At 44.1% G+C, this 12,842-nt stretch overlaps 1 protein-coding gene across 1 annotated transcript in view; it reads right to left on the minus strand.

Moving 5' to 3' along the window:
* Positions 1–4,263: 4,263 nt before the first annotated feature.
* The window catches only part of LOC129708456 (M1-specific T cell receptor beta chain-like), a 40,448-nt gene continuing 31,869 nt past the window's right edge, over positions 4,264–12,842 (minus strand). Inside the window, exons 4-5 of the mRNA XM_055654245.1 lie at positions 8,121–8,251; positions 4,264–5,331 (exon numbers count right to left, since the gene is read on the minus strand). Of these exons, the coding sequence (XP_055510220.1) occupies positions 5,230–5,331; positions 8,121–8,251 (233 nt within the window). The 3' untranslated portion in view covers positions 4,264–5,229. The remainder of the gene's footprint in view (positions 5,332–8,120; positions 8,252–12,842) is intronic.

Raw genomic sequence — 12,842 nt, forward strand, 5'->3', positions numbered from 1 at the left:
TGTGAACGGCTGTGCCGTAAATGCATTTGACGTGGAACCACAAACCTTTTGATTTAGAAAGACGAGCTTTCTGAAGAAAAAAAAATCCACTTTGCAAATGCCAGCTGGAAAGGTCATGTACGTGATGTACGTGACTGAAAACAATCGCAACTGGTGGCATGTTAAGGTAACCATTGTGAGCCATGTTTCAGTATTAATGCTTGTGCAAACATACTCCAAAGGACAGCCACAAAATCATTTTGTTCAATAGTTTTTAGTGAATATCAATACATAATAAGTGAACCATAAAAACGAGGAGGTATTGTATCCACACAAAAAAAATTACGAATTGCCACCAAAGTATTCACAATGGTAGTTTCTCCAACTTTAACTAAATATCTATCAATACACATGAAAGCATTTCTGCCCACCAGTCAATATAAGAAAACAAGGTATATTAATGCATCAAATATTAGAAAAGCAGAGGTTCGTATTCTAAAGATGATTGTCATTCAGGGATCGTGTATACATAGCCAGTAACATGTACTGTTTGGTGAACTGTAGACAGGTAAGATTCAAGTGCGCTTCTAGTCAAGTCAAGTCAAGTCAAGTTTATTTGTCACATACACATACGAGATGTGCAGTGAAATGAAAGTGGCAATGCTCGCGGACTTTTGTGCAAAAGACAAACAACAAAACAACCAAACAAATTATAAACACAATCATAACACACATATTATTTTACATAATAAATAATGGAAGGAAAAACGTTCTGTAGAGTTAGTCCCTGGTGAGATAGGCGTTTACAGTCCGAATTGCCTCTGGGAAGAAACTCCTTCTCAACCTCTCCGTTCTCACCGCATGGCAACGGAGGCGTTTGCCTGACCGTAGCAGCTGGAACAGTCCGTTGCAGGGATTCTAACGATTACAAAGTGGTTTCTGACTCCAAAAGAGACACCGGTTGGATGCTTGTCGGTTTTTTTTTTAGAATATTTTTCTGAACTAATGGAACTGCTGCCACACAGCACAAAAGACCCGGATTCAATCCTAACCTCGGCTGCTGTTTGTGTGGAGTCGGCACGTTCTCCCTGTGACCGTGTGGGTTTTCTCACATCACATTGAAATATCACCTTTAACATTTTGTTTTCTGAATATGCTTTTGTAAAATCACTGCTACAGGTTTTTTCAATTCATAACAGCATTTCAGAAAGATCGTGAGATGTTGATTCAAAATTCAGTTTTACATCAAGAATATTTTCCCAAAAGATAACATATTGTTTAGTCTTATAAATCAAGAACTTGGTGGAATTAATTTGCATATTGTTGTAGTTTTGTTTTGATTGCATGGTTCAGTGAAATGTTGCTTTTTTGAGGCCGAGAGAGAGAGAGAGACAGACGGAGAGAATGAGACAGACAGATGGAAAGATAGATCGAAAGAGGCAGACTGAAACTGATTTGAATTGTGACATCTACATGATAGAGATAACAAGAAGTGTCACAAGTCAGCGTTAATACCCACTTTCAACTGCTCTTATCTTTGAACTTATACAATTATTTCTTAGATCTTGTCACTGTCCCTGTTACTTGGAAACTTCAAGATAAACTTGTGAAATCTGTAAATTCAAAATGGTCAGAATTATGATATAGATTTTCAAGACTTCCTTTCAGCGAACAGGGCAGGATCCTGAAAGGTTTCATCCAAAAAGTACAAAGGCTGAATGGAATTTAGACCAGTGTTAAGGTCCAAGAATGGTAAATTGGAATATGCATTAAGAATTGGGACGTGTAATGGTGGCATCCTTAGGGTGGCACAGTGGCATGGCTGGTGTCCCGGTGCAAGTGAATACATCTGACTGTCACAACCCAGCCTGTAGATGTACATAGAAACATAGAAACATAGAAAATAGGTGCAGGAGTAGGCCATTCGGCCCTTCGAGCCTGCACCGCCATTCAATATGATCATGGCTGATCATCCAACTCAGTATTCTGTACCTGCTGAAGTATGTACTGAAGCTCTGTACAGCCACCATAAAACCTTTGTGGATTAAGATCACTGTTTACCCATTCTGCTGCCATTGCATCATGAGGTGCGTGACCTATATTTTACAACCTCAACCACTTACTTTATCAATGTGTGAATGCAAGAGGAAACACAAGTAATGTCTGTTTTTGGCAGGTGTATGCATTTGTTTGATGCCACAAGGATAGCAATGCAAGATATGAAAAGATACACACAAAGTGGTGCAGTAACACAACTGGTCAGGCAGCATCTGTGGAGAAAGAGGATGGGTGACGTTTATGGTCGGGTCCTTTCTGGTCAGGACTCGGTGTTCCCTACATCAGGACTGTGTGCAAGGTGTCAACACAAAACATCATCGTTTCCTACCATCCCCCCACATGGTAGCTCTACAGAATGCTCTACACTCTACAGAAGCCATATTCTATGTCGCTCTTCCAGGGAGATGCTAACTGCATTTCGTTGTCTCTGTACTGTACACTGCCAATGACAATTAAAGTTGAATCTGAATCTGAATCTGAATGCTGCCCAACCAGCTGAGTTCCTTTTTTTGAGTTTGTTTTGTGATCTAAATTTCTGCATCTGCAGTTTTCTGTTCCACCAAAATAATAGCTTTGGGCATAAAGAAAGGAATTGAGAGAAACTGTTTTTGTTTCTTTTTGATGCTGGCACTTCTGAAAGCTGGTCTCAGAAGTTGGAGGGATAATACTAATTAGTTGTTGGATAACAATTAAGGGCGGCACACTAGCACAGCAGTAGAGCTGGTGCCTGACTGTGCCAGTGACCCAGGTTCAATCTGCACACGGGTGCTGTCTGTACGGAGTTTGTACGTTCTCGCTGTGACTGCCTGGGTTTTCTCTGGGTGCTCCAGTTTCCTGCCACATTCCAAAGACGTGCAGGTTTGTAGGTTAATTGGCTTCTGTAAATTCCCCGTAATGTGCAGGGAGTGGATGCAAAAGTGAGATAACATAGAACTAGTGTGAACGGGTGATCAATGGGCGGCATGGACTTGATGGGCCGAATGCCCTTTTTCCATGTTGTACAAGAAATCCCTGCAATAACAAACCATGTGCGGGGGATGGGGGAGGGGGGATAGTGTCAGTATTGTCAATTGTCCACTATAACCATGTGAGGGTGGCGGGGAGTGCGGTGAAGTTTAACCCCAGGCCGAAGGAAGAAGCTCCGAGTTTGGGGTGGGGGGGGTTTAAAATCAGCGAGACTTCACAGGCAGGGGAGCCGCGGAGCCCGGCCCGACATGCAATGCACCAGGGACGAGCCCGGTACTCATGCCGTCTTCATCCAGCTCTCTCTATCCGCTCTCGGGCTTCCTGACCTAATGACTTACTCCAGCACTTTATGTTCTCAGCAAGATTGTAGCATCTGCATTTCATTGCATGCCCATCTACTGCCCTCCAGCTAGTTAGACCTACAAGTGTGATTCCTGACCCACCAATGTTGTTGGCATTTGACAACTCAGTTCAGAGTTCAGCTTCGACAGTGCCAGCAACATTCACATACCAGGGGTGAGGAAGAAAGATGACAATAATTGACACAATGATGTGGGCGCATTGTTGTAAAGATTTGCATTCACTGTTTTCTTCAGTATAAAGATCCTTTTTCAATCAAGGGTGGGAACGATAGCTGAAGATCAGAAGCCACTCAAAGAAACAAATGTGACACATTTTTCACACTTCTGTTGCAAGTGCAACACAGATTACAGAATGAGTTTCCTCCCCGTTGTGTGGAACGGATATTGAAAAACACTGAAGGTGGGGTGAAACATCGAGATTTATTTTAAATGAAAGCTAAAAATATATATACAATGTATATTGCATGTACATTGTAATGGAACAGTGAGTCTGTACATTATATACATGGGGAAACTCAGCGGGTGCAGCAGCATCTATGGAGCGAAGGAGATAGGTAACATTTCGGGCCGAAACCCTTCTTCAGACTGATAGGGGGTGGAGAGGAGAAGGAAGGAAAAAGGGAGGAGGAGGAGCCCGAGGGCTGAGGGGTGGGAGGAAACAGCTCGAGAGCTAAGGAAGGGGAGGAGCAGCAAGGGCACTTTACTAGAATGTTGCCTGGGCAGCTAAGTTACAGAGATAGTTGAATAACGTCTTTTTCTCTGGAGCGCGAAGGTTAAGGGGGGACCTGATAGAGGTCTTTAAAATGGTGAGAGGGATAGATAGAGTTGACGTGGAAAAGCTTTTCCCACTGAGAGTAGGGAAGATTCAAACAAGGGGTCAGAATGAAGGGACAGAAGTTTAGGGGTAATATGAGGGGGAACTTCTTTACACAGAGAGTGGTAGCGGTGTGGAATGAGCTCCCAGTGGAAGTGGTGGACGCAGGTTCATTGGTATCATTTAAAAATAAATTGGATAGGCATATGGATGAGAAGGGAATGGAGGGTTATGGTATGAGTGCAGGCAGGTGGGACTAAGGGGAAAAAATTTGTTCGGCATGGACTTGTAGGGCCGAGATGGCCTGTTTCCATGCTGTAATTGTTATATGGTTATATGGTTAAAATTGGGAGAATTCAATGTTCATGCCCGTCGGATGCAGGCTCCCCAAGCGGAATATGAGGTGCTGTTCCTCCAATTTCCGGTGTCGCTCACTCTGGCAATGGAGGAGACCCAGGACAGAGAGGTCGGATTGGGAATGGGAGGGGGAGTTGAAGTGCTGAGCCACTGGGAGGTCAGGTAGTTTCTTGCGGACCGAGCGGAGGTGTTCGGCGAAACGATAGCCCAACCTCCGCTTAGTCTCACCGATGTAGAATTGTGGATTCTACATCGGTGAGACTAGAACATCATGTAGATTATATACATGATGTTCTGTTCCAACACCAGCCATCAAAAAAACACACCCAATTTATACCACAGCAAAACACAAAGTGCTGGAGTAACTCAGCAGATCAGGCAGCATCTGTGGAGACTATGGAGAGGCAGCGTTTCGATTCTTAAGACTGATCAAGAGCTCCCGACCCAAAACGTCTCCTGTCCATTCCCTCCACAGATGCTGCCTGACCCGCTGATTTATTCCAGCATCTTGTGTTTTGCTCAAGATTTCAGCATTCCATCTTACTCCATAAAAGTTTACGTCACAGAAACAAAACAGTGAAGAAAATGATTAAGAACTTTGCAGATTCCATCAGGTCCTATCCTACTTTGATGGTGCATTTTACCTTTCATAGATCATTGAATCAAATGTTTAAGGCTCATTTTACTTGACCACTAACGAGCCATGCTTTGCGAACGTACCAAGTTCATATCTTCATACACTGAATTTGGAACTCGTTTTCGTTGAGATTCGGCCTCTTGATAGTGATTTTTCCCCTAAAAATGAAGACAATTTTTAAACGTTATTTTTTCTCTAAATTTACAACTTTCAACACAGACATTCTTGCACTCTTATTAATCCTAATTAAGCATAATGCTCTTTGGAATCAATATTGGTTGGCATTATTTGCGCAATGATAGGCCATCTTCTGCCAGATTGTCTATTCATATCTCGCTTCTTGCAAAGTTGCAAGAGAGAATTCTATCAAAGAAGGACGGAACTGCAGATGCTGGTTTAAACCGAAGCTGGAGTAACTCAACGGTCATGCAGCAGCTCTGGGGAAAAAGAACAGGTGATGTTTTGGGTTGAGACCCTTCTTCAGCCTGAGAGCCTTCAGAATTCTAGCAAATGTCTTTACAGTCATCGTGGCATACAGCATGGAAACAGGCCTTTCAGCCCAACTCATCCATGCTAACACCAAGTGTCCCATGTAAGCGAGTCCCATTTGCCCACATTTGGCCATATCCCATTAAACCTTCCTTTCATAGAAACATAGAAACATAGAAATTAGGTGCAGGAGTAGGCCATTCGGCCTTTCGAGCCTGCACCGCCATTCAATATGATCATGGCTGATCATCAACTCAGTATCCCGTACCTGCCTTCTCTCCATACCCTCTGATCCCCTTGGCCACAAGGGCCACATCTAACTCCCTCTTAAATACAGCCAATGAACTGTGTGGCCTCAACTACCTTCTGTGGCGGAGAGTTCCAGAGATTCACCACTCTCTGTGTGAAAAAAGTTCTCCTCATTTCCTTGTACCTGTCCAAGTGCTTTATAATGCTGTTATTAAATCTGCCTCAACTACCTCCTCTGGCATCTCATTCCATACACCCACTGAGTGAAAAAGTTGTCCCTCACGTTCCTTTACATCTTGTCCCCTCGCCTTAAACCCCCCGGTTCCTCAGGGTATAAAAACTCTGCATTTATCCTATCAATTCCCCTAATGAATTTTGGAAAGGTGAATAGTGGACATACATGCTGTTAATACCCCTAACAAGTCATAGAAACATAGAAAATAGGTGCAGGAGGAGGCCATTCGGCCCTTCGAGCCAGCACCGCCATTCATTGTGATCATGGCTGATCGTAGTGGGTCAGCTTCCTGAATTAGAGACTCTATATAAGTAATCCCATGGTGTTGTTGGGCAGAGAAGGGTCCAAGGTTTACAGCTAGCAATGAAGCAGGAATAGCACTAAATCCCCAAATCAGGGTGGATTGTAACTTGGAAGGGAAGAATGCAGAACAGTGCAGCACAGGAATATTCACCCCACAATGTCCATGCCAAATATGATGCCAAGTTCAACTAATTTCCTCTGCCAGCACATTTAATTTAGTTCAGTTTAGTTTTGTTAATTGTCACATGTACCGAGGTCCAGTGAAAAGCTTTTTGCCACGTGCTAGCCAGCCAGGGTAAAGACTACACATGATTACAATTGATCAGTGATCCATATTCCTCCACTCCCTGCCTATCCACATTCCTATGTTAAAGGCTATTAAAGGCCACTATCATATCTGCCTCCGACATCACGCTTGACAACACATTCTAAGCACTCACCCCACTCTGTGTAAAACATGTGCCTCGCACATCTCCTTTAAGCTTTGCCACCCTCGCCTTTAAACTGTACTCACTCGTCTTTGACATTTCCACCCTGGGAATAAAGGTTCTGACTGTCAGACTGTCTATCTAAGCCTCTCATAATTGTATGTACTCCCAGCAGTTCTCCCCTCAACACCCAAAGTTCCAGAAAAAAACAGTCCAAGTTTGCCCATCCTCCCTTTATATCTAAAACCATCAAATGCATCAATTGCTGGTCGGTGTTTCGAGTCAGGACACTTCGCCCAGGCTGCCTATTTCCTTCCACAGATGCTGCCTGACTGGCTGAGTTCCTCCAGCTGTTCTCCTTTCCATCCATCAGATTCCAGCATCTGCAGTCTGTTGCGCCTCAGAGCACCCACTATCTCTTGCCCACTCCCATGTACACCCATAGTGGCATTTAAGAGGCATTCAGATGGGCATATAGACATGCAGGGATATGGATCACATGCTGACAGAGACAGGATCGAACCCGGGTCTCTGGCGCTGTGAGGCAGTGGCTCTATCTGCTGCGCCAGAGACCCGGGTTTGTGTAATGTATTCAAAAAAAAAACACATTACACCAATTCTTAAATCCTTATATTGGCTCCCTGTATGTCAGAGAATTGATTTCAAAATCCTGCTGCTCACCTATAAATCACTACATGGTTTAGGACCAAAGTATATCACTGACATGCTTCCACTATATAAGCCTTCTAGACCGCTAAGATCTTCTGAAACCAATCTGTTAGTGATTCCCAGAGTAAATACAAAACATGGGAAAGCAGGATTTAGTTACTATGCAACAAATAGCTGGAATAAACTTCCTGAAGATTTAAGACTTGCCCCAACTTTGACCACTTTTAAAACAAGACTGAAAACTTTTATGTTTACTTTAGCTTTCAGCTAAATCTTAACTACATTGCACTTTTAACTTTTGCACTTTTTATAATGCATTTTTAATTTTGCTTTTCTTTTCTTTTAATTCTTCTATTTTATTTCAATTTATTATTTCATTTTATTGTATGACATGTTTTTATGTGAAGCACTTTGAGTCTGCCTCGTGTATGAAATGTGCTATATATATATAAAGTTGCCTTGCCTTGTGCCACAGTGCTGCCCTCAAATCAATTTCTTCAATCAGTTTAATAATCTTGTTATGTTTTTTATATTTCATGGCATAATATTCGATGAATATAAATTAGAAACTTACATGTCGAATTAACAGAACCAGTGCACAAAGGAAGCTAGCAACGGTAAGAATAATCATTGCAATCATCAGCGGATCCTTAAAAACAGCAAATGTGCACTTTTCTTCTGTGGCACAGTTATGCTTGGTTTCGTCTGAGAAGATAAAATATAAAAACATATACGTATGTCTTAATTTGTCCATTACATCATCAACTTCTCATAAAATGTTCACAAACCCCTTAAAAAAGATGAAACATGAGTTATAGGATGGAATATTTGTGTCTGGTGGCAAAATACCATTCGCTACATTAATCGTCAGTGTTTATCTCATGAACTGGATAGTGTGGGCATGAAGATGATGTTTCCACTAGTATGAAGGTGTGGGAGCAGAGGACACAGCCGTTAAGAATAAGAGGGCGTACATTTAGAAAGGAGATGAGGAGGAATTTATTTAGTCAGAGGGCGGTGAATCTGTGCATATTTTGCCACAGATGACTGTGGTGGGTCAAGTCAATGGATCTTTTTAAGGTGGAGATTGGCAGGTTCTTGATTAGTGCGGGTGTCAGGGGTGTTTGGGGGAAGGCTGGAGAATGGGGTTGAGAGAGAAAGATAGATCAGCCATGATTGAATGGCAGAGTAGACTTGATGGGCTGAATGGCCTAACTCTGCTCCTATAACATGAACGCATGAACTCTTCAAAGAAGTAATTCTAAGGATCTTGAACAAAGACCTTTAAACATGAGGTCAGCATGCTTGAGCTATTAAATTGCACATTGAAAATTAGCAAGGATTTTGATAACTAAATCACAAATATGAGAGCCTTTTTGAAAAAAGATATATAAGCTCAAGTTTACAAGTGTTTGGGGAGGAAAAACAAAACTGTTTACAGATCCAGCAGATTGGTTTATAAGGCATTAGGATAAGGCATAAGGAATAAGGCATAACCCCTCAGGAGTTTCATCCCACAATATAGAGGCAGTTCGATGCAGTGGCGGTTTCCAAGCACCACTGGTAGTTTTCAAAGTTCACACAAAATGGATCACATTTCAAAACATGAGAATCTAACAAGTGTAAGTATGGAAGCAGGCGGAACTGCAGATGCTGCAATCTTCAACAAACACAAAATGCTGGAAGAACTCAGGCAGCATCTCTGGAAGTCAAGTGTGTAGGAAGGAACTGCGAATTCTGAAGATAGACACAAAATGCTGGAGTAACTCAGCAGGACAGGCAGCATCCCTGGTTGGAAGGAATGGGTGACATTTTGGGTCGAGACCCTTGGGAGACTATCTGAAGAAGGGTCTAGACCCGAAACGTCGCCCTTTCCTTCAATCCAGAGATGCTGCCTGTCCCGCTGACTTACTCCAGCAATTATGTCTATCTTTGGAATTCAAACCAGGGCAGAACCAACAGTGAATGGCAAGGCCCTTTGACGTGTTGTGGAGCAGAGGGATCTGGGGTTACAGGTACAATGTTCCTTGAAATTGGCATCACAAGGCTATCAAGAAGGCTTTCAGCACATTAGTCTTCATCAGTCAGAGCATCGAGTATATAAGTGTTTAAGAAGGAACTGCAGATGCTGGAGAATCGAAGGTACACAAAAAAGCTGGAGAAATTCAGCGGGTGCAGCAGCATCTATGGAGCGAAGGAAATAGGCAACGTTTCGGGCCGAAACGTTGCCTATTTCCTTCACTCCATAGATGCTGCTGCACCCGCTGAGTTTCTCCAGCTTTTTTGTGTACCATCGAATATATAAGTTGGGAGGATATGTTACAGCTGTCCGAGACATTGGTGAGGCCACTGTTAGAGTACTGTGTTCAGTTTTGGTCACCCTGTTATAGGAACAACGTCGTTAAGCTGGAAAGTGTCCAGAAAAGATTTACGAGGATGTTGCCAGGTCTTGTAAATATCAAGTCCTGGAAACTTCATCGTAATGTATTGAATTTTAGTTTGGGGATATATATCGGTCAACTAGTGGTCTGGGAAATTTATGTCCTGCTGAGTGGGCAGATGGAACGGCATTTTAACACCTTATCCAAAGGATCTCCCAGAAATACATTATTAAAGACTTAGGCACAATCTATCTGCTTAAGTCTCTCGGAAATGGGTGTTGAACCGAGAATCTTTTCACTTGCCATTCTGACATGGAGAATGGACACATGTTCCCTCCCACACTCTAAGGACGTGCAACTTTGTAGGTTCATTAGCATCTAAATCTCCCAAATGTGTAAGGAGTGATTGAGAATGTGGTATAACATAGATCTAGTTTGAAAAGACAATTGATGGGTGGCGTGGACTCAAAACATCCTGTATCTCTAAACTAACCAAAGGTGTTGGTCATATGATCGAATAGAACAGACCACAAAAATAAGAAATTATCCCACTGACACCCAAGTTGCTGGGTTTATCCAATCTCACTTGAATAAAGAGGGGACTATATAATACAACGTTTTTCCTTTGGCATGTCTACTTTGATTACAGTAACCTCTTCTCCGGAGATGCTGCCTGTCCTGCTGAGTTACTCCAGCATTTGATGTCTATCTTTAGCAATTACAATTCCTTCCTACACTCTTCAATCAATATGCCGCGCAAAGGCAACACGACTTCTGCTGACCTCTGAATAAAGCACAAGATCCTGGAGTAGTGGGTCAGGCAACATCTGTGGAATCAAAGGATAGGCTGAAGAACAGTGCCAACCCAAAATGTCGCCAATCCATTCTTTCCAGAGATGCTGCCTGACTAGTGTTACTCCAGAACTTTGTATTTTACTCAAGATTCCAGCATCTCCAATTCGTTTTGCCTCTACTCTGCTGCCTCTTACTACATTCTGGAAGAAATTTTATTATGAATTCAGTATAAAACGGCACTTAAAATGCAATTGCCACAACTTCATTTTTCAGTCAGAAAAGTGAAATCAAATATGTTGAGTAACAAGCTGATAATTTATTCCCCTGGGAAGAGATAATTAGAAACAATAGAATTGATATTTTGGATACCTGTTAAGAAATATTAAAACAGGTAATTGCATAACACAGGTTTAGATGGATATGGGGCAAAAGCAGGCAGGTGGGACTAGTGCAGATGGCACATGTTGACCGGTGTGAGCAAGTTGGGCCAAGGGGCCTGTTTCTATGCTGGAAGGGGATTAGTGTTTTATAAATGATTGGAAACAAAGCTGTGAGCGGGCGGACGGCCGATAGCAGCAAAGGGCCGGCCGATCGTGGCTTCTGGGGCGGGAAGACTTCACTCACTGCACCGGGGAGAGAGAGAAAGAGAGAACAGGGCTCGACTATAGGGAAACCTGGGGCAGGCCGCGAGGAGAAAGTTCTTCAGCGCGTGAGCGCCGGTGACCTCCGGTGACCGCGGGATCTACAGAACACTCAATTTTTCTGCGCCTTTTGAAGAATGGGGGGGGGGGGGGGGTAACGTAACTCGTGGAAAGCAGTGCGCATGCGCGGTGACATCATCTGCTTTAATCCAGAAGCAGGACGGGGTCATGTGGGCCTCGAGCAAGGGCATTGTGACGTCAGCAGCTGGGCAGCGGTTGGGAGGAGAGAGAGGAGAGAGGAGGGGAGAGAGAGGGCGAGACAGGGGGGGAGAGAAAGGGGGCTGAGGTGGGGAGAGGAGGGGGGGGAGGGGGAAGGGAGAGGGAGGGGGGGAAGGGGGGGGAGAGGGTTGGGGAGGAGGGGGAAGGGAGGGGGAGGAAGGGAAGGGGGAGAGATGGTTGGTAATGGGATGGGGAAGGGGTGGAGAGAAGGGGGAGAGGGGAGGGGTGGAGGGGGGGAGGGGGTGGAGAGGGAGAGAGAGAGGGGAAGAGAGGGGGAGAGGGGGAGAGGGAGAGAGGGAGAGAGAGAGAGAGAGGAGAGAGGGGGGAGAGAGAGGCAGAGGGGGAGAGAGGGAGAGGGAGGGGGAGAGAAAGGGGAGGGAAGAGGGAGAAAAGAGAGGGATGGAGAGAGAGAGAGGGGGGAAGAGAGAGAGGGAGAGGGGAGAGAGAGAGAAAAAGAGCAAAGTGAAGGATGGGGAGGGAAGGGGGAAGAGAGAGAGAGAGGGGGAGAAGAGAGAGAGAGGGAGAGAGAGGAGAGAGAGAGAGATAGAGAGGGAGAGAGAGAGAGAGAGAGAGAGAGAGAGAGAGAGAGAGAGAGAGAGAGAGAGAGAGAGAGAGAGAGATCGGAGAGAGAGAGAGAGGGGGAGAGAGAGAGAGAGAGAGAGAGAGAGAGAGGGGAGAGAGAGAGAGAGGGAGAGGGAGAGAGAGAGAGAGGGGAGGAGAGAGCGAGAGGGGAAGGGAGGGAGGGGGACAGGGGAGGGGGGGGAGGGAGAGAGATAGATGCTATAGCGAGCTATAGGATCTTTGCTGAGGACTGATACGAGCAACGGAGGGCGGGGAAGAGAGAGATGGAGAAGAGAGAGCTGCATTCATCCAGAGTGGTATGGGGGGCGATGTCCTCGAGGAAAGGCATTGTGAGGTCAGCAGCTGGGCAGCCTTTCTATTTTTTTTAAATGTCAGTTTGGTGATAAATTTAAGTAAATATCTCGGAAAATAATTGACCACATTTATAGAGAATTGGATTTTTGAAATCATAACGGAAATTTCTACCAGAAGGTGTAAACATTTCACTGTTATTGTAACGTCAGGAACTGGGCAGTGGTCAGATTAAATGAAAAGGTCAGGTTGGTCACCAATTTTAATAAAAAAAGCCGGGGAAAATAATGTACCAAATGAACAGATTCTCTACTGCCCAAAATCTCT

This window comes from Leucoraja erinacea, chromosome 23 (genome assembly GCF_028641065.1).
Source record: "Leucoraja erinacea ecotype New England chromosome 23, Leri_hhj_1, whole genome shotgun sequence".
NCBI classification, from domain to species: Eukaryota; Metazoa; Chordata; class Chondrichthyes; order Rajiformes; family Rajidae; genus Leucoraja; species Leucoraja erinaceus.